The sequence below is a fragment of the Passer montanus genome, unplaced genomic scaffold (genome assembly GCF_014805655.1).
Source record: "Passer montanus isolate IOZ18808 unplaced genomic scaffold, ASM1480565v1 scaffold20, whole genome shotgun sequence".
NCBI classification, from domain to species: Eukaryota; Metazoa; Chordata; class Aves; order Passeriformes; family Passeridae; genus Passer; species Passer montanus.
In genome coordinates, this window is record NW_024366592.1 from 13635781 (window position 1) to 13661558 (window position 25778).

Below are 25778 nucleotides of genomic sequence, written 5' to 3' on the forward strand. Positions count from 1 at the left end.
GGGGGGGGGAGGGTGGTTCTCCTTGTCCGCATGAAAGATTAAGATAACCACGAATCGCTCCTACAGCGCCGCAGGCAGCTTTGCTCCGCACTCCTGTTCATCCCTCCAGACAGCAGCAGGTCGCCCATCGGAGACACCCCAAAAGGCTCTGCAGGCGCAGCAAGCCCCTACCGCTGGACATGACCCCGGGCACAGCCCCGCAGTTCCCGGTACGAGTCGGGCTCCTGCGGCCGCTTAATGGCGGCCACAGCCCCACGCGTCCCCCCGCTCCAGCTCACACCGCCCTCACCTAAGGCTCCGCCATGGCGCAGGACACCGATGAGCAGCAGGAGCAGCGCAGAGCGAGACGAGACCCACATGGCACGGCGGAAGGACCGTGGAAAGGGAGCTGAGGCCGGAGACCAGCCGGGCAGCAGGGGCGGGGCTGGGGGCGGCCTGCAGGCGGGACCCGCCCGGCTGGAGCCGCTCCCGCCCCACTCCAGCACCTGTGGGAGGGCCGTGCCGGAAGGGCAGTGGGAGTGCAGAGAGGAAGCACTTGGACGCGGTAACAGCTGCGAACTCCTAAAAATGCACGGTGGGGTTCGGATCGGTAGTTTGGGACTTGGGGTTTAACTTTGGAGCGTGAAGAGTCCTCTCCTCCCATCTTATGTGCGCGGGCAAACAAAATCCTCACCCAGCCCTGCCGTCGGGAAAACACTTTGGGCGGATTATTTGTATTATTGCTGCACCCGCAGCATCAGTGACAAGGCTACAGAGTGGTTATTTCTAAAGGCATGTTGTGACAGGATAACAGAAATGGCTTCAAACTGAGGTTTAGTTTGGATATTAGAAAAAATTCTTCCCTGTGAGGGTGGCAAGGCCCTGGCACAGGGAAGCTGTGGCTGCCTCATCCCTGGAAGTGTCCAAGGCCAGATTGGATGGTTGCTCTGAGAAACATGGGATAGTGGAAAGTGTCCCTGCCAATGGCAGGGGTTTGGAAAGAGATGATCTCTAAGGTCCACCTGGGAGAAGGTTGGCATTGTACCCAGCTGTCAGAGATAAGAAAGATGGACACAAACCGACTGGCACAAATGACATTTATTCTCCACCCTCTGGGCTCGGAGGCCGGATGCTGTCTCTGATTTGGCTTGTTGGGAACACTGCCCTGGCTCTTGCCTGCTCAGATCGGGGCTGGAGTGGAGCACCCGAGAGCTGCTGCGGCCTTCAGCAAAAGGCCGTGGCAGTAACAGAATCACTCAGGTTAGAAAAGACCTCTGAGAGATCATCAAGTTCAACCTGTGACTGAACACCGCCGTGCCAAGTAGACTATGGCACTGAGTGCCAAGTCATGTCTTTCCTTAAACACCCTGAAGGACGGTGAGGTGACTCTAGCGCCGCCCCGGGCAGCCGTCCCAAGGCCTGCCCACCCCCGCAGCGAGCGGATTCTCCCCGCTGTCCAACCATTCCTCCCGGCCGCCAGGCGGCGCGCGCGCCCCCCGGTCCCCCGCGCCTCAGGGGCGGCGGCGGCGGCGCCGGGGCCATGGCTGACCGGTTGACACAGCTGCAGGATGCCGTCAACTCGGTGAGGCGGCCGCTGCCTGCGCTCGCCCGAGGCCACGCGGCACGGCACGGCACGGCACGGCACGGGCTGCACTGCCTGTGCGGGGATGCGGCGATGCGGCCCCCCGCCCGCAGTCCCCCAACCGGGGGAAATGGCCGCGGGTTTGGGGTGCGCACCCTCCACATGGCGGGATGCTGGAAGGGCGGGGGTGAGCCGTGAGCCGGGGGTGGCTGTAGCGATGGGGCAGGGTGATTAACGCCATATTAATTGTTGCCGGCAGCTCGCGGACCAGTTCTGTAACGCCATCGGAGTGCTGCAGCAGTGCGGCCCCCCGGCCTCCTTCAGCAACATCCAGACTGCCATAAACAAAGATCAGCCCGTGAACCCCACGGAAGGTGAGTCCGGCTCCCTGCGTCTCTTGCACGCGAACGTGTTTCGGGGTGGTGTGTTCGGGAATGCAAAATACGGCCTCGGCAAATAGTTCCCCCTTAGCTGGTGCAGTGTTGGAGGTTAAGTCGTCAATGGATGTCGGCTGCACTTCCTGCATAGCATTGTGACAGCAGAGTTGTGCTTGTTTCTAATAATTCCCTGAGCGATTGCCTGAATTGTGCTGTGTTTTGTGCAGAGTATGCCCAGCTGTTCGCAGCTCTGATTGCTCGCACTGCCAAGGATATTGATGTTCTCATAGATTCTCTGCCTAGTGAAGAATCCACAGCAGCTTTGCAGGTAGGAGTTTTCCTAATTCCAGTATCAGAATGCTCCTGAAGGCAGACTTCTTTCTTTTTTTTTAAACACATTTTTTCATCTGTAAGCCATGGCATCATTGAAAAATTATTTTAGTACAAACCTGAATTTTTCATGAGGGTAGCCTGTGAGTACTTTGTAGGCTCAGTGGAAATACTGAACTTACATCTTATTCCAAATAAGATTATAATCAGTGACAATATTTTAGACTTAGTTTTCTGTTACAACGTAAAAAAAAAGTTATTTTATCATGCCACCACTATACTGGAAACTGCTCACCTTTTTTTTCAGATATTAACAGAAAAATATAACAGTACTGATGCTTTGTGCATTGTTTTATTCTTTTTTTTCCCTTTGTGTAATAATTAATATTTTCTCACATTTCATTTTGTAGCTGCAGAACCAACACTACAGAAGTCTTTTGTTCTTCCACTTTGTTTCTGATTAAAGACTTTGTAGGGTGTCCTTTAAGTTCTTCAGCTTTGCCACAAAATAATTCCATCACTTTTTAATAACAAGGAGTCTTCCTTTGAACCAGTCAAACTTGGGTTTTTTTGGGTTTTTTTTTTCTATTCTTCACAGATTTTACCTATTAAAACCTTTTTTTTTTTTTTTTTTTTTACTTTGTGACTCCTAATGGCTGGATTTACAACAAGTATTTTCTTTTTGGAATGCATGAAAGATGTAGAATGCTGTTACCCTGACAAACCTGATGAAGACCTTTAAGATCATCTGGAAGTTTTAAACCTGCATTGATACTCTGTAACCATTCAAAAGTGTTTTACAGAAGATTGACAGCAAATTGGCCAAAGAGAAATTATTTGATAGTGGCATCACGTTTGTTTTTAAACAGAGGAGGTTAAATTTGGGGACTTTTCTAGTCACAATAATTGCTGAACATCCTAATTGGACTCGTTAACACTAGCATAATTTCCTGTAAGTGCATTTTTAATAGCTGAAGATAGAATGCCTGCTGCAGACAAATTCCAGTTTATTCCATGACTGAGCAGGGTCTGACCAAAGTGGCAGCTGGTGTGGGCAAAGCAAGGTACTCCAGAAGGAGGAGCTCATTTTCCAGTAGGGACATGCTTTCCTTGGAGGTGATACTTCAACAGTTTCTTGCTGTCTTGATGAAGAACTTCATGTCACAAAAATTTCTGATACTTTCTGTCTGGTGTGGTTTTAAGATAAACTAGCTTGGATTCCATCACTTGTATTCCAGTTTGATATTTATTTTCTTATTAAATATTCTGATAGTCACCAAAGAAATGGTTTTGAAGATGCTTGAAACACTCTCAAATATGCACTCTAGGTTTAGTTGAGAAGTGGTAGATAATACTTGGTTAGTAGAAATCTGTTTTTTATACTAAAGTTGTTGTGGTGTATGTTTCAGATCTGAGTATTGTCTTAAATGATAAAAGGAGGTGCTGCTACATGAATGCTCAACACAATTTAGCTGCCCCTTGTGAGTTCCCTTTTGGTGAAGTTGACAGTACAAATTCTGCTCTAATTCATGAGTTAGTTGCAGTCAACTATTAAACAAGAGAACCTTTTTCTTTTTAGGGAGCACCAGCTGTTTTCTCAGCATCCTTGAGTAGCAAAGTCACTTTAGGGTTCTATTGAAGATCTTTGCTTTTCCCTGTTACCTAATATCAAAAGAAGAAACTCTTGCAAGAGTGTTAAAATAGTAAAATAAAGAGCAGGCCTTTATTGGAAGCTTCCATGTGTCCCAATGGTCACAGGCATTGGGACACACCCAGCATCAGATTTCTACAATTTTATGAGTTTAATAAATTAGCATATCTAATAAATATTGACAATTAGAAGAGTAATTGGTTAGCTAGTTTTCCCTGCATTCTACCCTATTGGAGTTGTTCAAGGGCTTCTTCATACCATTTCTTGTGCGTTCTCAGATTCTGGTTGGAAAAAAAAACCTCCTGGTCAGGCTTCTTCTTTGTAAGAATAAGATTAAACAGAGTTCCAAGTATGCATTAGAAGGATTAGCTTATTGTTCTAAGGAGGAATTGTAGGAAAAATACTAGGACTGTGTGATAGTAGCATCCAGAGGTAGGAATATATGAAAAATACATAAAAAGGCAAAAATCTTTGGGCATCATCCTGGTTTTGCTTTGAAGGCTGCTTGCCTGTACCGGCTGGAGGAGGAGAACCACGAGGCGGCAGTGCGACTGGAGGAGGTCGTGTACCGCGGGGATGTGCTGCTCGAGAAGATCCAGAGCGCCCTGGCCGACATCGCCCAGTCGCAGCTGAAGACGCGGAGCGGCACCCACAGCCAGCCCCTGCCCGACTCGTAGCGCCAGGGGGCACCGCAGCCCTTCCCAAGAGCTTTGGGAACGCCTCTGCATACTTCGGGAATGGATGGGTTGGCCCCACCCTCCCGCGGGGCTGCCTCGCGCTCTGCTCCGCGACGGTTTTGGCACAGCTCGGCTGCGGGTTTTGTGTGAGAAACGCTTCTATAGGGGCTCTGCTACAGATCTGCGTGGGTTTGTTTCTTTGACTTACAACGAGCTTTCTGTTCACAAGTATTACTTCAATCGAATTTATTACATATTAGAAGTATTTATATGAATTAATCCCACTATGGTCATGGTATGTTTTTTATAGGCCTCAGACACTTACGAGTTGGCCAGAGTTCCCTGGAGGTGGTGCTGTGAATGCAGTGATGGTCATGTTTTAATTAACAGTACTGGTAATGTTGACTGACTGTTTTACCACCCTTTACAGAGCATATGAACGGATAACTAAACTGATGTTTACAGTGTGATTGTTCTTGTCATTGGCATCACATTTACAAAGAAATAAACCTGCAGGTATCTGATATTGACGTTTATTGTTGTTTGTAATTCACAAATGATCCTTTGAGTCCATTGTTGCCACCGATACACTTGTTCTTGCTTGTGCTATTTTTCTGCTTTTACTGATATTCTATATTTTCTTGGCAACTGGTGAGTGCCTCTAAAGCAGCAGTGATGAGGAAGCATTGGATGATTGGATAAAAATCAGCAGTGAGAAAATTGAAAATAGCTTATTACATCAAGTTGCTTTTCAGTGTAAGCCGCAGCTGCCATATGAATGCTGTGATCATAAGCAGCAAGATTCCCATTGTCCCCAAGGCGCTCTACAGAGATGTACTTATCTTCACACAATCACAGAATTAACTGCTCTTTGTTGTAGGACTACAGAAATACTAATATCTCTTATGATATTTAAAATAAAACCCCAACACCAAACCAGCAGCTAATGTAGGGTTCAAAGCATGAACTTGGGGTTAAACTTGCTCATTTTCTGTTGTTTTGAGTTACTGGCCTTGTTAATGCATGATGTTGTTTGTTGCCACATAACATCTGCTCATTTCCTGATCAAAACTACCTGTTTCTATATATTGACTACACTACCATTGACTTGAAAGTTACATATATTTCTAATGCACCCAGACAAATCAGAGCAAATAAAAAATGCCTTTAGCATGCAACAAGTCTAGCACAGCAGTGTTTTGAGGATTAAAAAAGACAAAGGTGTTCCTACCTTTAACAAATACTAAAACTGTAAGTACTTTATAAGACTGGTATTTCATTGCTTAATAATATTTTATTAAATGTGCATATCTGTAGTCATAAATTTAATCTGCTCTTGTGGAACTCTTGTACTATCAGATTCTGCAGAAGGAAAAAAAGATTGGAGGGTGAACAGACTACAGTACAGCCCTAGGCCTATGGCAGCTTGTCCTTGATTTATTTTGCCCATGTCCTGGGGAGCTTGAGAGGCCAGATTTTCATTTGAAGTCAGTCCTAGGGCCTGGTTTTTGGGTTTTCCTGGAAAAACTACATCCAGTGCTTCTCAAGATGGTTTGGATTAGGGTGGGCTGAATTTTTGTTTGTTTGCTTTTTGAATGGACTTGAAAAGAGGGAGGAGTTTGGGCTTTGTTAATTTTTTTTTTGGGGGGGGATGTCTTGAATTGAGATTTATATGTTGCTGGAAAAGGGACTTGATCTTCATAGTAGATTCCCTGTTACAGCTTAACATTTGCATCACCTCACTTGGGAACTGTGGGAGACAGTACATCTTCAGGACCCACAGTTCTTTTCATTTCATAGGCTTCTATTTTTTTACTCTTGAAACCTGCTCTATTTCTGCAGCCTGATAATGCCTAACTGTGGAAGCTCTTCTAGTTGCTGTTGAAGGATCAAATAAGTAGTCATACTTGGAAGTAAACCTTAACCAGAGCTATAAAAATGTTCCCTCATAAGTACATTCGATGTTTCAACACTTCAGCTGTTGTAGATTTTCACCCACTCTTTCACAGTCTGCTGCTTGGTCAGCAAAGTATGTATCTTCTGTCGGGTCTGTTGGGTCTGATGCAACAAAAGAGTGAAAACACTGATTTGCTACAGCTGTTTAATGGACAAAGCATTAGATTGGGCTGGAGATGTTGATTCCTTTGCTCTTTATCATGTGCTGATTTGTCCAGCTGCTGCTATTGAGGTTTGAACATCTCTGTTCAGAACACACTGTGAAATGGTAGATCTTGTACTCAGGCAAGAATTGTAGGGCATACAAGATTACAGGGTCTGGGTCATTTATAGCACTCCTACTTTCAGTGCATTAGAAAAACTGTGGAGTCAGGGAATCATAGAATGGAATGGGACCTTAAAGCTCGTCTCATTCCAACTCCCTGCTGGACATCTTCCACTATCCCAGTTTGTTCAGAGCCCCATTCAATCTGGTCTTGGACACTTCAAGGGATGGGGCAGCCACAGCTTCTCTTGGCAACCTGTGCCAGGGCCTCACAGGGAAAAATTTCTTCCTTATATCCAATCTAAACATTTTCTCTGTCAGTGTGAAGCCATTGCCCCTTGTCCTGTCATTCCAGGCCATTGTTAAGAGTCTTTCTCCAAATTTCCTGTGGGTTCCCTTCAGGCACTGGAAGGCCATACTGAGGTCACCCCAAAGCATCTTCTTCTCCAGGCAGAGCACTCCCTCAGCCTTTCCTCCCAGCAGAGCTACTCCATCCCTCTGATCCCCTTGGTGTCCCTGCTCTGGCCTGGCTCCAGCAGCTCTCTGTCCTTGCTGTGCTGGCCCCAGGGCTGGATGCAGCCCTGCAGGAGGGGCTGAGAGGCAGAATCCCCCCTGCCCTGCTGCCCTTGGGTTCTGGGTTGGGGCAGGGTCAACTATCACCTACAGCCCCCAAGTCCTTCTGCCAGGGCTGCTCCCTCTGCTCATCCCCAGCCTGTGTGACAGTGTGTCTTCCTTGAGAAGCCTTGACTGCTTCCCAAATTTTAATACCAGAAACAGGGGGATGAAGTGGGGGTGGGGGGGAACAAAGCAGGTATAGCAGCTGGTAACAAACATATGAGATTACCTGCAAGAGAGTTGTGAAAGAAAACTTAGGTTGAGACAAGAGAATAGATGGAGGTAGAGCAAATGGGAAGAAAACAAAAGTGTTGAGCAATGTTTCTGTATGTTATGTTGGACAAGGAGTACTGCCCAGTGACCAAATTGTGCTTTGAAGGAAGATAGTACAGAGCATAATGGAAAATCCCATTGAAAAACAGTCTCAGGCACTTCAAATAAGCAGGAGCATCTCATGCTGGGAATCCATTTAGCCCACTGGCAAAGATGTTGGAATCAGTTTAGTAAACATAAGCAACTGATCAAATCCTAGTCTTCTTTACTATAAACAACCATGCTTGGAGGAAAGGAACACCTCGCAGGAGCTGTTCTCTTTTTCAGAGACAAGAATACAGAGGAATTTGTACACTTGTTTTTAAAGGTACTGGGAAAAGTGCGTTAACATTATTTTAGCTTAATGTCTGTATAGAGTTAATCTTCTATTGCAAATGATCTTGGAAGATCTGGGAGCTTCTGCTGGGTGTGGCATGGGGAAAGTGTCTTGGCCATACCCGCATACTTCATACCAAAAGATTTTGGGAGTTTTCAACAATACATCCGAGAGACTGGCAGGCTGGAGAGCAGCTCTGCTCAGATGGAGCTCGGGCCTTGGTACACAGGAGGCTGAGCATGAGCCAGCAGCTGGCCCAGGAATACAATGGGCCAGCAGCATACGAGGCTCTGTTAGGGGGAGCACAGCCTGGAGATCAAGGAAAGTGATCACTTCTCTGTGTTCAGCACATGTTGGAGTGCACCTGGAACACTCCCAACAGCTGTGGGCCCCCAGGGTCAGCATGGGCTGGAGCACATCCCCTGTGAGGAGAGGCTGCAGGAGCTAGGCTGGGAACAGGAATGGCTTTGGGACATCTAAGAGCAGCCTGCCCATGGGATGTCTTTGGGGACACCTAGCAGCAGCCTGCCCACACTTATGGGGGCTTATGAAAAGACAGGACCAGGCTGTTCACAGTGGTACTTGGCAGAAGGAGGATGATTGTCACCCTGATTTTTTAAGATTTTCTAAGCCTTCTGATGTTTGCATTCTTGTATGAAACTTTCTCACACACTTTCTGTAAACAACTTATTGTTTTGCATTCTTTTATGGAAGAGGAGAAATTTGATGGACTGTTGGTTTGTCCAGTGTCCCTGGAGAGGTGGCACTTTCACCCTCCAATCCTCTGTCACCTTTAGAAATCTATAAATGTAGGAGTCAAAAAATAAACGCTCTCTTTTTCCTGCTTGAGAGCAGCAGTGTGTCTGCGTCGTGTTGTCTTGTGTCCTGTAGCAACAGACGATGGTGAACAGAGATTGGAACAACAGAGGTTAAGACTGGTCAAAAGGAAAAGCGTTTTCCACATTGGGACAAATAAATTTTGCAACACAGTCCCCAGAGAAGCTGGGGGAGGTTTTTCAAGACTTGGCTGCTTAAAGAGCTGGCCAGCTTCATCTGACCTCACAGCTGACTGACCTCTGCTCAGGAGGTGGAATTAGACTCCTCCTGAGGTCCCTGCTCTTCATCCTGTGGATACGAGACACACACAGCTTCAGAAAGAGCCAAGTGTTAAGGAATGTTGCATCCCCATTATAGAAAGGCAGATCTGGAGGGCAGAAAACTTGAGGTATCTCATATCAGCCTCATTCCTATTGATGAGACTTTGTGATGTGCTGGGAGGCCACTGAGTTGACCTTATGTGTGGTGTGAAATTCCATGCTGTAGTGACCCAAGTTTCCAACAGGTGCCCTTGGAGAATGCTATATGCAAAATCCACATCCTACACTTAGAGAAAATTGATGTGTCAGATGATGCTGACTCACTGTTAGACAAAGGCAGACTCCTCTACAGAAAGAAATTGTATTTGTGTTTTACATTGCTTATTATATAGTCTTACATAAGAAATAACAAAAGTGCAATTTTCAGGCATTAAACCTGAGGCTAGAGAAATAGTTTTATTCTAGCTTTTTCAAGATCTGTGGAAGAAAGCTTGAATTACTTTTATTGACTTAAAAACATTTTATTAATTGACTGACACCCTGTAACCCATGTTGTAGCAACAAAGAGAACAGAAAACAAAGTTTGCCAGCTTATGTTCACATTTCAGGTATGTCAGACACCGTTTTAGGTGCTTGCAGTAAGTGGCATCCACAGTGGAACTGATCTTTAGGAAGCTTCTGTCTGTTTCAATGTTTTTAGTGTAACATTCTTTGAAGGATGCAGCTTGTCAATGATTGCATGCTGTTTGTGTACACTTAGATGCATGTTTTATGTTTATTTTTGTTTCCTGGAAAGCCTTGTAGGCTTGTTCAGTGTAGCTAGACCAGGAATTTTATATTCTTGCTGCTGCTGCTCACTCACCCAGCATGGACAAGCAGCTGAACACATTCACCTCATGCTCTGAGCACAAAGGATTGTCTATTTTAAAGCTGTTTACACCAGAACCATGTTTCTTCTGAATTTCTGTTTGTATCTAACACTCAAAAAGCATTACACAACAGTGCAAACAGTTTTCCACTGACCATTTTAATTTGATATTTGCTTACTGTAAATATTACTTGGGTCCTGGGTTTAGCCTCTTACATGCCTGATGGCCTAAATGAATAATTTTGTGAAGTAGAAATTTGTAGCTCAGTAAGGACTGTGTAATTTGGCTCTGATACATCCTTCCTTCACCCTGCCCACTTAAAAAGAGAAGACTGGAATAAAAGCCTTCTTTCAGAAAAAAACGTACTCTGTTCTATGGCTGTGTGGGAAAGCAATTAAATGCACATTAACTTTCCACAAGTGCTACCAAAAAAATCCCAATTGTTTTCTCAAGGCATGACCCAAGAGAAAAGCCACATTCATTAAAAGAAAGCACAACACCTTTGAAGCTAAGAGCTCAGAAGAAGAGGGCTCTTACACTTGAGATTGTGGAGGTAGGACTTCTGCAGGAGTTTCTTTGGTGCTTTCTCCAGGTATTGCAGAATGATGAATAGGCAGAAATAACAGTATATGTGCTTGGTACCTTCCACTGGGAAAGACAGGGGAAGACAGATTTTATTTCAGCACTGAAGAAGGTCGATATAGAAGGAAAAATGCCAGGGCAGTTAGGATACAATTGTTCCCAACCTAACAAACCTTGCTGAAAAGAAAAAAAATCTTGTTCCCTCTCTCTATTTTCTTTCCAGAGGTATGAGGAAAAGTTTGGGTTGTCCTAACAGTCAGCCTGCCATTTTATTTTGAATGCTCATATCAGCAAACAATATAAGCAAGGATTCATTCTGGAAACTGGGCAGTGTTCAGATGTGCCAGTCAGCACCCTGGATGTTTACTGGACTTAGGACTGAAGGCATAGCTTTGGCAATGGAGGTTTTCTCTTGGTGGTGTTCTAAAAACAGCAATAGGCTGCTGCCAGGAAGCTTTCCCTATTGTCACCTGATATTTTATGAAAAATCATTTGCTAGGATTTTTCCCTCCCGAGGAGCTGAGTGCCTCAGGAAAGAAATGTAAACAATAACTATCTGCTGCTGTGGAATGCAACAGGTGCATCTGTGATTGGTGGATGTTGATTGTTTCTAATTAATAGCCAATCACAGATGCAGTTAGCTCTGACTCTGAGAGTCACGAGTCTTCATTATTGCATTGCTTTCTTGTTCTTTCTAGCCTTCTGAATCTTTTTCTCTCTGTTCTTTTAGTATATTTTTAATGTATAATTTTAATACAGTATATATCATAATATAATAAACCAGCCTTCTGAAACATGGAGTTGAGATTCTTGTCTCTCCACTTGTCCCAGGAGCACCCCACAAAGCATTCACCACACCCTATGTGGCAGTGCAGTGAGACTACAGTAATTTTCCAGTTTCAGAAAAGCCACCAGAATCACCCAGCTGTTGTCAAATGGTGATTGATGGAGTGGAAGCAGATCCTGTATTTCCCTGGTGCCAGGTATGTGTGTGTGTAAAGCTAAGGAGGCATCCTGACTATCCTCGGCACCACAAAGCAGGACATGTCCCTCTCTGTGCAGCTCCTGTGTGATTTACAGAGGCACAGTGTAAAATCATGGAAGGGAAACACTGCAGAGAAGAAGAAAAAACATCTTGGATTAATTCAAGGGCAGTGAGTGAGTGTCTAATGCCCACCTCACAGCAGTTGTCCAGGTGTCCCTCCTTGCTCCCTAAAGCATCAGTCAGGGCTAGGGCTGCAGCATTCACCCTCAGCAATGGAGAAGCCAAGTCACACCTAAATTTGATTACTAAAGGATGCATCATGTCATCCTCCTTCTCCAAAAGGCACTGAGTTTGAATACAAAATGACGGAACTACTTCAAATTACTTGGTTTTAATTTGTGCTGTGGGAACCACGTATGGAAAGGTGCCTACAGTGGATCTGGGTAGAGTGTTCCAGCTTGCTTCAGGCATCCAAGAGCACAAACCTGAGTGCTTTAGCAAAGGAGAACTCACATTCCCAGGCACTCTATAAGTCCTGAGGCTTTCAGTGTGCCAGACAGATCCAAGGGGAGCACAGGATGGGATCTGCCCTTGCTGGTGTTGGTCAACAGGAAGAGAAATCCTTCCTGTGGCTCCAACAGGCTGGCTTATGTGCTGAGAGAGAGTGAAATCCTCCAGTGAGGCAGAAGGAGCAGCTCTGACTTGTTCTAGTGTGCTCAAGCATGCAAATGGCAATTCTGCTCTGGCATTAGTATTTTTCAACAGAGAACAATTGTGTTTGGCTGCTTCCTCTGCAGGTATTTTGAAGCAGCTTTAGGTGAATGAGTAGGGATCCACTTGCACCTGTGTGGTTCCTTCCACCTGGTCCTTAATTGACCAGTTAAAAGTAATTGAGTAATAAATCCCTGCCAACCTCTCTAACAGGAGAAGGAGTTCAGGAGGTGAGGCATGATAAAAGGCAGTGATTTTAATCTCTGGTGTAGCTGAGAGATCAATTTTCTCTTCACAAAAGTTGTCATGAACTTGTATGATTTAATGAAATGGCTTGACATCTGTAGATGCCAGTGATTCTGAACTGTGTGACTTGTTCTTTATGACTGGGTTATATTTAATTGTCTGTTGTGTAACTGGATGTTAACCCCATCTGAAGGCCTGACTTTGATGGGCTGTGGAATACATAGTAAATTATAGGCTAAAATGCAAAAAACCATTTCTCTCAGAGAAAATCTATCAGGAAGAATCCTGTGGAGCAGAGTCAGAAATGAATCTGATCATTAGAGTAATGAAGTGATAATATTTACCACAATAAGCAAGATTGTCCCTATATTCTGCATAGCTCTTTATGCTTGGTGGCTGCCAGAATAAAGTTGCAGCAATGTAACTTCTGAAATAACAAAGTTAAAGTGCAAATGAGTTGTTCCTCTCCTAAAGGGAACTTGTGGTTCCTTTCTGTCCATCCCCTCTGACACTGAGGGACAGCAGAATTTTGGCAGTTAACTGTACACTTTCCAGAGTCACCTGTTTTCAGTCCAAGCCTGTTGTGACTTATGGCTTCTCAAAAAGACATCAGCCCCAGCCTTAGTGACAGGGATTGTTAAAATTCTTTGTTACCTCTTCACAGCATAGAACTGAATTTTTTCTTAGATTATCCAAGTACTTAATCTCTTACTCCTGCAGGAGTGTTTAGCCCTTGTTAGGTGAATTCTGACGAGCGTGCGCACAAAACCTGAGCTCTGGTGTTAGCAGAAATTTATTACTCTGCCCCGCTGAGATCAAAGGGGATATGATTTCCCAGAAAATGGACTGCAGGATTGCACGGAAATGTTTGTGAGGAGACATTGCACTGCACGACTTCAAATTATCTTTTTTGCTTATGATTCATAATCCTGACGTACTCAGGAACTCTTAACCAGACACAACAGAGGTAGCTGCTGCACTTGCAGAAATGCATTGTTCTGGTGTTTTAATCCTCCTTAACCTTGTGCTGAGGAGAGACGTGTGCCAAAATTTGTTACGAGGAAGCATTCTTCCTTGTGACCACCTGGATGGATTCCTTTCTTTCAAAATCTTCAGCTCAGTCCTTTGAGAGTACATCTTCAGTCAGTCTCTTAATCTAGAAGAACACAGTTGTAGAGAACAAGGACTCTGTTTAAACTGTCTGTGGTCATGTTTGCTTACAGTTTTCAAAGGATACTCACACACCACTCTGTCAAACAGTAGATTCAATGCCAGGCTTTTCTCTCAAAATGTTCCACCTTGCCTGGAATCACTCACAGTGTCAGTCATCCATTCAGACATCTTGAGAATGCGTGGATGTGGTCCATGTTCTAATGTGAGTCAATATATCCAAGAGGAGAGGGGAGTCACAGCCTCCAGTCTTTGCATACAGACACAGAGTAAAAGTGGAAAAGGGATGCAAAGATTTACCATTCCAGAACAGTAACCCCAGATCAAATAGTTTCAGGTGCTGAGCATGGAGATGAATATAATCCCATTTGAGAGACTTGAGATTCACTCCATGGGCACAGCTTTCAGAGGGATACAATTCATGCCTCTCTTAAGGGAAGGCTGACTTGACCTACATACTCCTGGAACAGACACTTGAGACAGCAAGCCCCTATATCGTGGTTTGACTAGGAAGTGAGTTTCTGAGAAAGTTTTAATCAAACCAATCAGTAGCCAGATTTGAAAATTGCTACTTGGTGTGACCAGTAGGGACCTGGATACGCCTCTGAGAACACACAGGGGTTAAAAGCAGAACATTCTCAGAAAGACTTTCTCTTTTGAGTCCGGTTGGTGAGTTGATCTGACCTCTCCCCTGCCCAGCTGCGTCTGGGTGGGGAGGGGTAGGCCATGCGGCCTGAGGGAAGGGAGGCTGGAGCCCCTGCAAGGTGCAGAGGTAGAGGAGACCTGGGATGTTTCAGGCAGCCCCACTCCGGGAGAGAGTGATAGAGACTGTGCTGGCAGAAATTTGGTATCTTGTGCTGGCACCATGGCCAGGAGAAGAAGTGGGGGGGGTGGGGGGGGCGGGCAAGGTGCCCAGCCACCGGCAGACTGTGGCTGAAGTTTTAACCCCTTTGGTGCTAAGACAATGGAAGGGGTAAAAAACACTGATCTTCCCCAGCCGAGAATTAAGAAGAGACGGAGGATGGGCAAATGAGAAGAAGGTTTGAGTGGGTGAAGAAAAGCCAGCAGATGAGAAGTGCCCTGGATGAAAGAGATGATTGCAGTGGCCTTTTGGCTGGACTTCCTTCTTACATGGCCACGGGACAGAACCAATTCCTTCCTGTAATATAGAGACTGCACCTTGGGGGAGGCAGTTGGCCAGAAGCCAGGAGTGACAAAGCTGTTGTGAGAAGAAGTACAGAGAACAGAGACTGATAGGGAGGGTGTGGTGGAGCCCTCTGCCTTCAGCAGAGAAGGATCTCTGTTCCTGAGACCCCCAGGTCCCAGGGGAGTAAATATGGGGGGGACAGGTGTCTCAAATGGTGAGAGGCTGCCACTTCTTGGAACTGGGCGATGCATTCTTAAAAGGACCTAAGAAGCAGTTTGGATCCATGGACAGTGGTGAGATCACTGGACATGGAAGGAAGATGGTTACCACGGCAGATTCTCTCCAGGCAGCTGCCACGGGTGACATGGAAGCACAGGAGGTTCCAACTGTGTTTCCTGGGGAGGCCCATGGTGCAAGAGGGAGACTCCTCTCTCCTGATGAACCAGGGGGAGGTTGTGTGGAAGAAGGTATTAGACTGAGAATTGAGTGTTAGAGGGGTGGGGGGGAGGAGGAGTGTTTTGGGGGTCTTCCATTGTAGATTATTGTGTGTGAGTTTATTTTCTTTTTTTCCCCTCTTGTCTTTATGTTATAGATTAATAAAGTGTTGTGTTTTCCCTCCATTCCCAAGTTGGAGCCTGCTTTGCTCTGTTCCTGATCACATCTCACAGAAGCCACTAAAGAAAGTGTATTTTCATGGGGACACTAGCATTGTGCCAGAATCAATCCATGACACCCTAGAACAGCTAGATTTGGTGGCTAATTAAACTGAATAAACAAAGAAGAGTTAGTAGAAAACGAAAGGTGAACATTGTGCACAAGGTTTTATTATTGCAATAATAAATTGCACTGATACCCCATCTGGAGGGACAGGTGTTACTGTTTGTGCATCCAAACCCAGCATTTTGCCTTGGAGCAGTAGAAAAGGATTTCCTTTGTGTCCCTCATTGCAGCAGCTTTAAGGAGATCTACCCAAAGAATCACAGAACTGCTCCATTCCATGGTGGCCACCAGATAAGATGGCATCAGCTGGGGACAAAGCTGGCCTTTGTTACCTGGGAGAGTGGCAAATGTGTGTGTGAGGGGCAAGGATGGGGCAAGTTACTCAAAACACAAATCAGTCAGTTTCCCCAGTGCAGACAGGGTCTGTGTGCCCACCACGCTCCAGCTGTGCCTGCAGGCTGACAGGATAAAAGGACCAGGGAAGAACTAGGGCTTCCTATAATTCAACAGCACCTTAAAAGGAGGTGTGTCTCTTTGTCACAGGGCCAGATGCACAACGATGACCAGAGCCACAGCATCGTCTGGACATGAGACTACAGCATGAAAGTTGTATTTTTGGAGTTTCCTGTCTGAGGCTGATTTTCTCCCCCATGCAGCCAGTAAGGTGCCACCAGCTTACAGACAGCACAATAATGCTCCAAAACCCAGGAAACCATTTAATCAGGTGTTTTAAGCTTGCATACCTTAATATTGCAAAGGATGGAGACTTACAATAAATAAACTTTGTGGAATGGGTATAAGTTGGGGGGAAAATAGCCTGATTGCCTGAAAGGTTTAGAGAGCCAGAATATATCAACAAGGTGCTTCAATTACTCTTAGTATTAATGCCTCTGTCACTGCTACAGCTTTCAGAAAACTACCTTTTCTAACTGTCTCTATTTGGAGGTAAAAAAAGCAGTCTAGGATGACTCACATGTGTCTGGAAAGGCCAGAATACTTTTCTTCTTGCATGTTTCATCGCAGTATTTTTAAGAAATTACTGTAGAGTGGTGTCACTTTAGGAAAAATGTCATCCCACCAGAGCTGCCCACAAGTTTGCCTTTATAAAGAAGGTTGAATGGTTCAGTCTGTGTTAATGGTTAAGCTGAACAGACATTTCTCACTGATCACATTTTCCTTGATGTCTTTTTGAAGAGGCCATGGCACAGGGGTTTTGCAAACGTACCTCCTTCCCAAGTCTGCTGTGTTTACTTATCACATGTTTGGAGATACCTACTTTGGCATATCAATGTTAAAAACAGCTTTAGATGCTGAACAGGGAGAATAATCCCATTTGAGAGGGGAGGGGAAGAATAATTTTTATCTTCACCCATTTCTTTCCATCCTTCCTAATTTTTCTTCTCTCTTATAAATACTTTTACTTGTGAAGGTTGAGGTTTTTGTGAGCTTATAGTTCCCTCCCAGTCAGGATGGATACTGTGTGTGCAGTGGGCTGTGGGGTCACAGTGATTTAAACCAGCTCTAAAATATACCAGCACTGTTCCCCTTGGGAAGCTCTGTCCCCTTGTGATTTTAGGCACAGTATTTCCCAGGTGGTACTGCAGGTCTCCTTAATGGCAGACAAGCGGTTTGCTAAACCTTTTTAAGTGCCTCTGGCTTTTTCACAATATAAAAATAAACCTGTCCTGACCTCTTTTGAACCCATTTCTTAGGAACACGATCTCCACTGATGTTGGAGATTTCCAAAACATTTCAGGAAGCATTTTAAGTACAGTGCATTAGACTTGGCCTTATTTCTGAGCCTGATTCAGCACTTAACGTGTGCACAGCCTGGCCTGTTGGTACAATACCATTTGCTCCAAGCTGTGCACATCCTGAACTGCCTCTGCCTGGAAGCAATGGATCAGCTTCTCATCATGATCCCTGTCTGCCCCCAGACTTAGGGCAGAAATTAATGATCCAAGCATTAATTATAATTAATAATAAATTAATCTAATCCCAGCTATATGCACTGGAGAATGCCAGTGTCAGCTGGGGCAGCTGTAGCTAGCTCTGTTTATTGGCCTGGGCACACTATGCAGTAAAACACCAGCTTGAACCCAAATGCCAGACCCTAGCATTCCCAAATGATAATGAAAGTGGATCCAAGCATGCCTTTAATGCAGCCAGCTTTCCATCAGCTTTGGCTGCACCCCTTCATGGCTGTGCTGGAGGGGCAGAATGAATGTTATAGAAACACAGATGGTTTCTGCCCCCTCAAAGGCAGCTGCTGTATTCCTGTCACCACTGGTCCAAGGCTGGTGGCCATTTCTATAACCCAGCATTTCTGTACCTGAACTGGGCACTGGGCAAGCCTGAATCTAGCTGTCAAGTGCTCTCTAGACTCCCAAGTGACAACTTGCTGCGCACAGTAAGGGCTGTTCTTGTCAAGTATTGCACATAATTATTTCTGGATCTGATCCATAAAGCAAAGGCAAATCAGGGTTGATAATTGGAGTAGTGCATGCAGTAAGGCTTTAACTCCTAAGCATGTTTTCCAGCTTTACCCCTAAATATCCAAACCCAATCCTATATCTTGTGCATATAAATATGTGCATAGCCACCCCACATACGTACAGTATTTGTCTCTGAACACAGACTTGCACCTGCACTTAACATTTTAATTTTCTTCTATGTGTGACTGAAAGATAAGCTGTATAAAGAAACACAAGGAAATTATAATGATTAGGGATCATCTTAGTGTCTTACCACTTGAGTTTGCCCCATTATGAGAAATTACTCTAGGTTGTGCCACAGAGTGAGGACCACTAATGACTGAGGCTTCACTATTTGTCAGTGCATCTCCCTCCCACCACAGCCTCCCTCTTTTCTTGGATTCTCCTCTTCTTGTGTGTTTTCCCGCTTCCCACTCATCTTCTCACAGGATATGAGTAACCAGCACTGAAGTCAAAGTGAGTTACTCACTTCCTGCAGTAGGGAACTCAGATCCCTGCAGTGCACACTGCAGGATCACACCAAGTGCCTGCTCCGCAGTGGGAACAAACTCTGAGAGAACCAGCTTGCAAGGTTTCTAGCATTTCATGGCTTGAATCTGCTGGGGAAAAACCTCTGAAATGCTGTTTCATGTAGTCATACAGCATGAACAGTCATAGTTTAAAAACTGTTGTTATACAGATGTGATAAATGTTGTTATATAAATGATGCTTCATGGAAAAAGGACTCCTATTTACTTTGAGGGTTTGTTATCACTTCTTGGTTTTGTCAAGTGCTTGTTTTATTTTCTTCAGTTCTATATCTCTTTGTCCAGGAAATTGTTCAGTCTCTTTCTAAAATGAAGCTGGAGCTCAATGGGCACAATGTTTTATATTTACAAAAAATGTCTTATCAGAGCTAGAAATACGATCAAACTGAATTGTTAGATATTAATAGTTCCAGTCATCCATGGCTGGAACTTGTTGGAAACATTCTCAAATGCTTGAATCTCTCTCTTCTGCTCTAGCAGCCCATTCAGAGTGAACTCTGCCCTTCAAATAGACTGACTTCATCTTTAAATATTTACTAACAGTTCCTCTTGAGGTACAGACCTCTCAGAACCCCAGCCTCAGAAGCCCTTCTGAAATATGCTGTGGAGCTGATACCAAACAACAGCAAGGGCTTCCTGATGGTCCTGCTGCATCCCCAGGGAGCAGCCTGGAAATCTGGCTGATGATGTTCAAGAGAGGACTTGTTCAGAGAAAAAGCTGCCTCGTGCTTACACGTACTTGTGGTGGGACTTCAAAAACTCTTTTAACTCTAGGATTTGGATGACAAACTAGAGTTGGAAAAGACAACCTCTCAAGAAAGTTTCCTTACAAGGAAAACTCCCATTTGGCTGACCCTGCACATAAGAAAAGTCTGAAATCTGTAGTAGCACCTGTGGTTGTGTTTTCAAAACTAATCTAGGCAGCATCATGGAGAAATGGTGGCACAACAATTCTGGAATATCCACTCTTAGTATCACTGTGGGAAAGAAGCAGGACTACAAAATCTATTTCACGGAAGTACATGTGATTAACCATGCACAGAAGACCTATATCCATAAGAGTTGAAGTCAGAGGTAAGCACCAATACCTACAATTTTCAGAATAAGAGCATAGAAAAGAAACTTAAATTTTAAGCCTGAGTGGCTTAAAAGTGCGGTGTAGGGAAGTAACACATGCAGCACAAAAGATATCTCTTTTATTCCTGGCTTCACAAAGAAGGTAAGATAATGATACAGCTGTCAGAAGCTCCAGGTGTTTGTCAGAGCTTTTGTGCTCCAAGAGCTTGTGCTCCTAGAGAAAATCCTCAGGATTCCTTCAAATCCAGCTGGAGTTAATTAAGTCTTCTGGAAAGAAAATACAGAAAGTACAGAAAGGCCATGCCCACAGGTCACATCCCAGTTCCAGCAGAGATGCCTAGGAGTCGTCTAGGGGTTCACTGACATCTCAGAGTAATCCCGAAAATGCTGCTCTCATCAGGAGTGATTTGTGTCCAAGGAGCAAAGTCTCCTTATGGAGCCTCCTATGTCAATGCTCCTTTTCCTGCTCTCTTCACTTGCTCAGTGGTGCACCTCAGAGTTCTTTGCTTTCAGGACAGCATCTGCTTTTTGGGAGTGCTGTCAGACTCCCAAAATCTCTGCCAGAGCTGGCTCTAACCTTTGGCTGCTCCTGCCCAAAGGAAGAGCTGAGAAGTTCTTGCAGTGCAGCACAGGAGAAGGTTTTCACATCTTTTTCCTTCCCTTTGGGGTTAAATTCCAGCCTTGAGGAAGTCAAAGGCTAAATTGCCTTTCCAATCAGCCCTCTCCGAGAATATCTTGCCAGGGACCTACAGTGATGACCACTGTTTGCCTTGAAGGCTCCTTAACCAATCTCTTTATCTTCCTTTTTTTTAAGAAATTAATCATACTAGTTCTTTTCCTGGTATAAAATCATACTAAAACCAAAAATCTTGGAAAAGCCATTGCAGGCTTTTATTTTCTTTTCCTTCAGGAGGAAGGAGAGCCACCCCATTGGCAAACTCTGTTTTTTCCCACCTAAAACAATTTTTTCTTTGCCTTAGCTTTTGCTGTGTTTTAAGCTTTTGAAATAAAAAACTCTTCAATATTATTCATAGTTAAAGCACTAAGGAATATTTTTCCTCCATAACACATACATTGGTTTGTATCCTGAAATAGTTTTAAGATATCAGAGAAGGAGGCTGGAAAGGACAAAGAAGGGGCAGGAAAGAGAATTGAAAGGACCAGAGAGAGATGGGACACTTTGAGGATCAAAAAATTCCTGAATTCTATTAATTCTGTCTGCCACAGGTTAATGAAGTAAACAATAGGAATAGAGAAAAGGCTGACTAATTCAGGACCAACACTGTGGTTTACACTGGGGGGGGGGAGGCAATAATTGAGAATAAACAATGTAACAACATGGGGAAATATTTAGGATTAAAGAAGTACTAAAGATGTGATTCCCTAACTGCTTCAGAGATAAGCTAGGAAAGTATTTTTGACAGTTCCCATAAATGTCTCAGGAAAGTCACAACATTTTATACTTCATTCTTATTATTTCTGAGCAAGATAGCCTATGGGGGAAATGGATTTTCACCTCTGCTGTCAGAAAGCAGAGTTCCTTTGTGTGTGTGTGTGTGTGTGTGTTTATATAGCCACAAAGCCAATTTGTTTTTAAGTTGAAGGTCACCATTAAGGAAAGATCATGGCCACAACATTGAGTTATATTTAGAGACAAAAACGTAACAAAGGAATGGGAGAGTCTGTATTTTGTCAATGTCTGTGACATTTTTATTACCTATTTGTTATTGCAGTGTTATGGGAAAGTCACTGAAGCATACATTATTATTCACTGCTCCATCTTCATTCCATATGCTCCAAACAAATGTAAGTTTCAGACTAGCTGTGGAAAAATCTGCACATGTCACCAGCTATTTTCCATCCAGCCTTTCATTTGTCACTGTCCTGGAGATCAAGTTGGGTTGAGCCACCACCTGACCTCATGATTTTCCTCCTAGGAATCCTTGACTAAGAGCAGCCACATGGGTAAAACCCAGACAGGTTTTTAAACCCTTTCTCTGCTTACCAGTTATAAATTCATTTTCATTCTTTGCTTTTACAGTCAGTATCAAGCTGTCACAAGAGTTACTGATATTCTCTGAACAAGCATCCATTATCCAATCATTCCACCCAACCCTGAGTCTTCCCAAGCTGGTTCATTTGGTGCTTTGCATATTCCAGCCTTGGAAAGAATTATTTAACAGTCCTGCTATTATTGAGGCAGCTCTATTGAAGTCAGGAGAGCATCATCAGAAAGGTAAATGTAACTTTGTGTAAGTTCTGTAGGACTGTGCGAGAGTGCTCAGCAGATGGAATTTCCCTGTGCAGCCATGCTTGCCCCCTTTGCCAGTTCCTGATGAAGCTGCCTGAATCTTGTCATTAAAGAGCTTCTTTCTTCAAGTGAGGAGGAAGATAGTGCATAGGAATAAGTTAAATGGCAGCAGTTACCTCAGTCAGATGTTGCCACAACAAATTCTGGCTTGCTGCAGTTCAGGTTGTTTATCTTTTAGCTTACTCTTTGTTTGCTAGATTTGTTCATCTGAAGGTGGAGCCAAGAAACATGGAGCATCTCTTTCCATCACCACAAGGAATCCTTCTGAGTTCCACATGGAAACTTGTGAGTCTTCCAAGAATGCTTAGAAGTCAAGGGGAACATTCAACTTGACTTGAATGGTTTTTCCTTCTGTTTGAAGCTATGAAATTGAGATTTCATCTTTACTGAGCAAAAGAACCCCTGTACACACCCTCCCCCCACCCCCCACCACCGTGGAGAGAGCACCTGACAATTCCTCCAGCAGTGGCAGCTCCATGGGGGCCAGGTAAGAATACTGAAGCATTCCACACACAGACCTGGAAATGTTAGTAAATGGGACAGTTTTGCTGCTGCAACAGATCCTTAAGCAACTGCTGTCTGTACTTTCAGTCTACATTTTTACATCATTTCCCCCCCTGATCAGTTGCCCCCAAAATTTTCCTGTCCAAGTTAACACTACACTGGGCTTCACTTAAGGTTTGCTCCCTTCCCTGGATGCATGCAAATACACCCAAAGCCATCACTCCACAATAGCTCTTCAGGAATTTTATGTAAAGAAGGTCCAGACTTGTTTGATACAAGGTCTCCTGGCATATTTCCAGAAAAACTTGGCACATTCATTACAGGCACTCTGAGAGCTTGAGTTTTTTATCTTGATCTTTCAGGATCTGAATTTTTAGACAGAATGTTGATATTGGATGTGACAGTTTCCTGTGATCTCAATGTCGGTCTGAACTGACTTCCTTACATCTGCGTTATTCCTGCCACCCTGTGAATTTTGGATTGAGAGAAAGGCTTGTGCCTGATTTGCTGGAGAATGTCGGCCACTTAACGAACTTGTCCCCTCAAGGAAGGTTTTCCAGCCCGGAACATCTCAGTGTGATTACAAGGCAAGCTGCTGTGCGCAAACAGTGACCTCATACATGCCAGGACAAAGAGACTGGTTTGTCATCTGCAATTTCAGAGGCAATGGCTCAATACTTTTCACTCAACACACACTGGTTACATTCCCTTCCTGGGACTGAATTTTTCCATACTTCCATTTCAAGGAGTTCATAAGAGAAGACCCAGCCTTTGACTCAGACTTGAGCAGTGCACAGTATTTACACAGGCCAAATGTCCGTTACAGATGTGCTCATCTCCAGAAAGAGAAACCATATAAGAATGAAAAAACATTTTAAAAGGATTTAAAAGAGGCAACTCTGAGAATTAAGTTCCTGCAAGCTGGATGGAGGTTGCTGAGAGGTGCCAGGCCAGTAGTTTAGTGTCTTTGCAGAAAGGCTTGAGGAAAGGGCAGAAGACAGCCAGCTTTGTTCAGCAGCAGAGCAAGGAGGGCAGGAGGAAGAACTTCAAAAGCTGAAGGCATGTGCAAAGGGAGAAAATAGAAAGGATCATAACCTCTGAGAGATTAAATGTAAAAATACAATAAAGGTGGCCGAAAAAGAAGGACTTGAAGACCAAAACACAGTAATTATCCAAACTAATGATGATTTTTTAAAAAATGAAATCACAGAATCATTCAGGTTGGAAAATACCTCCAAGATGACTGAGTCCAACCTCTAACCCATCCTCAATTGCCAACTAAACCAGAGCACTGAGTGCCACATCCAGTCATTTCTTGAACACCTCTAGGGATGGGGACTCCACTACCTCCCTCGACAGCTCCTTCCAATGCCTGACCACCTTTTCAATGAAAAATTCTTCCTGGTGTCCAGCCTGAACCTTTTATAATCCTGGTCAGAGCATAGCCATGGGGACAGTGAGGAGTGTGAAGATGTGTTGTGTTCATTCCCTCCTCGGGCAGCAGTCAGGGCTCTGGAGCACTTTTCATGTTGAGTCCTGTAACATTTCAGTGCCCCTCTTGGTGTCTGCCCACCCCCAAACCAGCAGGTCTAATATGAAATACCAACCCTGAAGGTTGCTTCAGAGGAGTAGCTGGAAATAAGAAATGACCCTCTGAGTTGTGTTACAGCTCTGTAACAGTGTCATCCATTCTTCACAGGTTTTTAAATATTTACTTCTTCACTGAAATATGAAATTAATATTATGCTGCTTATCTCATCTCCCATAGCAAGGGGCAAACATTCAAAAAGTCAGTGACACATATCCAGAGAAATTACTATCTGCCCTCAAATTCTGCTGTTAGAAAATAATGCTTATTTTGCAAAAATGGGATATTTCTAAAACTTCTTTAAGAGGTCCTAATCATTTTTGGGCCAGAAATAAACAAAAAACAGATCCCTTTGAGTGGTGCATTATTCATTTTAGAGAGACTGTGGGAAGCTGACATATTTTTTTATTTATTTTCTGGAAGGAAAAATTTCATCAGGTAATGCAGGAGAAAATATAGTGCCACATTATGCAAGAGAAGTATAATTTAAAATAATAAAATACTTAAAATTCCCTCTCTTGCTCATTCAATGAAGTAGTCAGAAATGCTAAAGCTGGAAAAGACCATTAGTATCATCTTATCTGACTCTTTCCATAACAGAAGCAACTAAACTTCTTGCCATTTCCCTCAGTAATGTATTTTTTGGTTAAAGCCTGGTTTGAGAAAAGGATCTAGTCTGTATTAAAAAATTCTGGAAGAGAATTTGTTGTGTTCCATATTAGTCTCCTCCAATGCCTAATGATACTCAAAAGACATGTATTTTATTTTTCCTGACCTTATGTACCAGCTCGGTCTGGTTTTTGCCTTCCTCTGTCAAAGGGAAGGATGAGCTAATCCTTCAGTTATATATAGTTGTGTCTAATGAGATTTGACTATAAAAGTGGGAGAACCAAAGTTTCAGAACTACAGACTAAGCTTTGGAAAAAAGTGAAGAGGGGAAAAACCAGCCACTGGTAAAGCTGTTCTAGAAGTGTCTAGAGTAAAGGCACTGTGACTGTAGATCAGACCATGCCATCAGGAGGGAAGAGTTCTGCAGTCTTCAATAAGGCAAAATGTTCATCAGCATTTAATGGGAATTTCAGATTTGTAGTGACTGATTCAGGTTTATGGCACTGCTTTCCATATTTAAATGTATTTTAAATGTTTTTGAGAAGTGCCAAATTTTTAATTTAATTTTGCTTCTTAGAGCATTTTTTCTTATTCCATTGTTCTAACTGCACAAGTTGTCTAGTGCAGTTCAAGACATTGAGAAATTTGCCTTTCTTGACAGAGATTTTACAGTATCAAAGAAAAGGGGTTATTACAGATTCAACACAGCCCTTGAAGTGTTCTTCTGCTAAAGACACAACTTCTTGTTGAAATGTTTTCCTGAATCAAAGCCTTAATCCCCTATACATTTAAGTCTGAGTGATGGGCAAATCTAGTGTTGTGATCCCAGGCTCTCAGAAAAAAACATGCACCAACTAATACTGCAAATCCCTCCATGGCTCTTCTTGTAGGGCAAACCCACAGTGGGGCTGGAAGGACACAGTTTTGTTCCCAAAGAATCTAAGTTCCCTGATATTTCTGCCCCATCCAACCATAGTGCTACTGACCTCCTCCCCAGCAGTTCAGCTCCTCCGTCTGAAATGAAAATTCCGTGTGTGAGCCCCAAATGGGCAGGAGGCA

General features: G+C 43.9%; 2 protein-coding genes across 6 annotated transcripts in view; one reads left to right on the forward strand and one right to left on the reverse strand.

The window, feature by feature from the left end:
• The window catches only part of TM7SF3 (transmembrane 7 superfamily member 3), a 20354-nt gene extending 19814 nt beyond the window's left edge, over positions 1–540 (reverse strand). For all 4 annotated transcript variants that reach the window (XR_005627327.1, XR_005627326.1, XM_039707862.1 and 1 more), the window contains exon 1: positions 290–540. Coding sequence is in view for 2 of the 4 variants with exons in the window: in XM_039707862.1 (XP_039563796.1) it covers positions 290–359 (70 nt within the window). In the remaining 2 variants the exon portion in view is untranslated. The remainder of the gene's footprint in view (positions 1–289) is intronic.
• Positions 541–1410: 870 nt separating this feature from the next.
• On the forward strand, positions 1411–6206 carry MED21 (mediator complex subunit 21). 2 transcript variants are annotated; one of them, XM_039707866.1, is made up of 4 exons: positions 1411–1561; positions 1821–1935; positions 2166–2266; positions 4420–6206. In XM_039707866.1, the coding sequence occupies exons 1-4, from the start codon at positions 1520–1522 to the stop codon at positions 4594–4596; spliced, it is 435 nt and encodes a 144-aa protein (XP_039563800.1). In that variant the 5' UTR covers positions 1411–1519; the 3' UTR covers positions 4597–6206. The 2 variants fall into 2 exon arrangements, with proteins under 2 accessions (XP_039563800.1, XP_039563799.1); XM_039707865.1 differs by lacking the exon at positions 1411–1561 and adding an exon at positions 1569–1708.
• The last annotated feature ends 19572 nt before the right edge of the window (positions 6207–25778 follow it).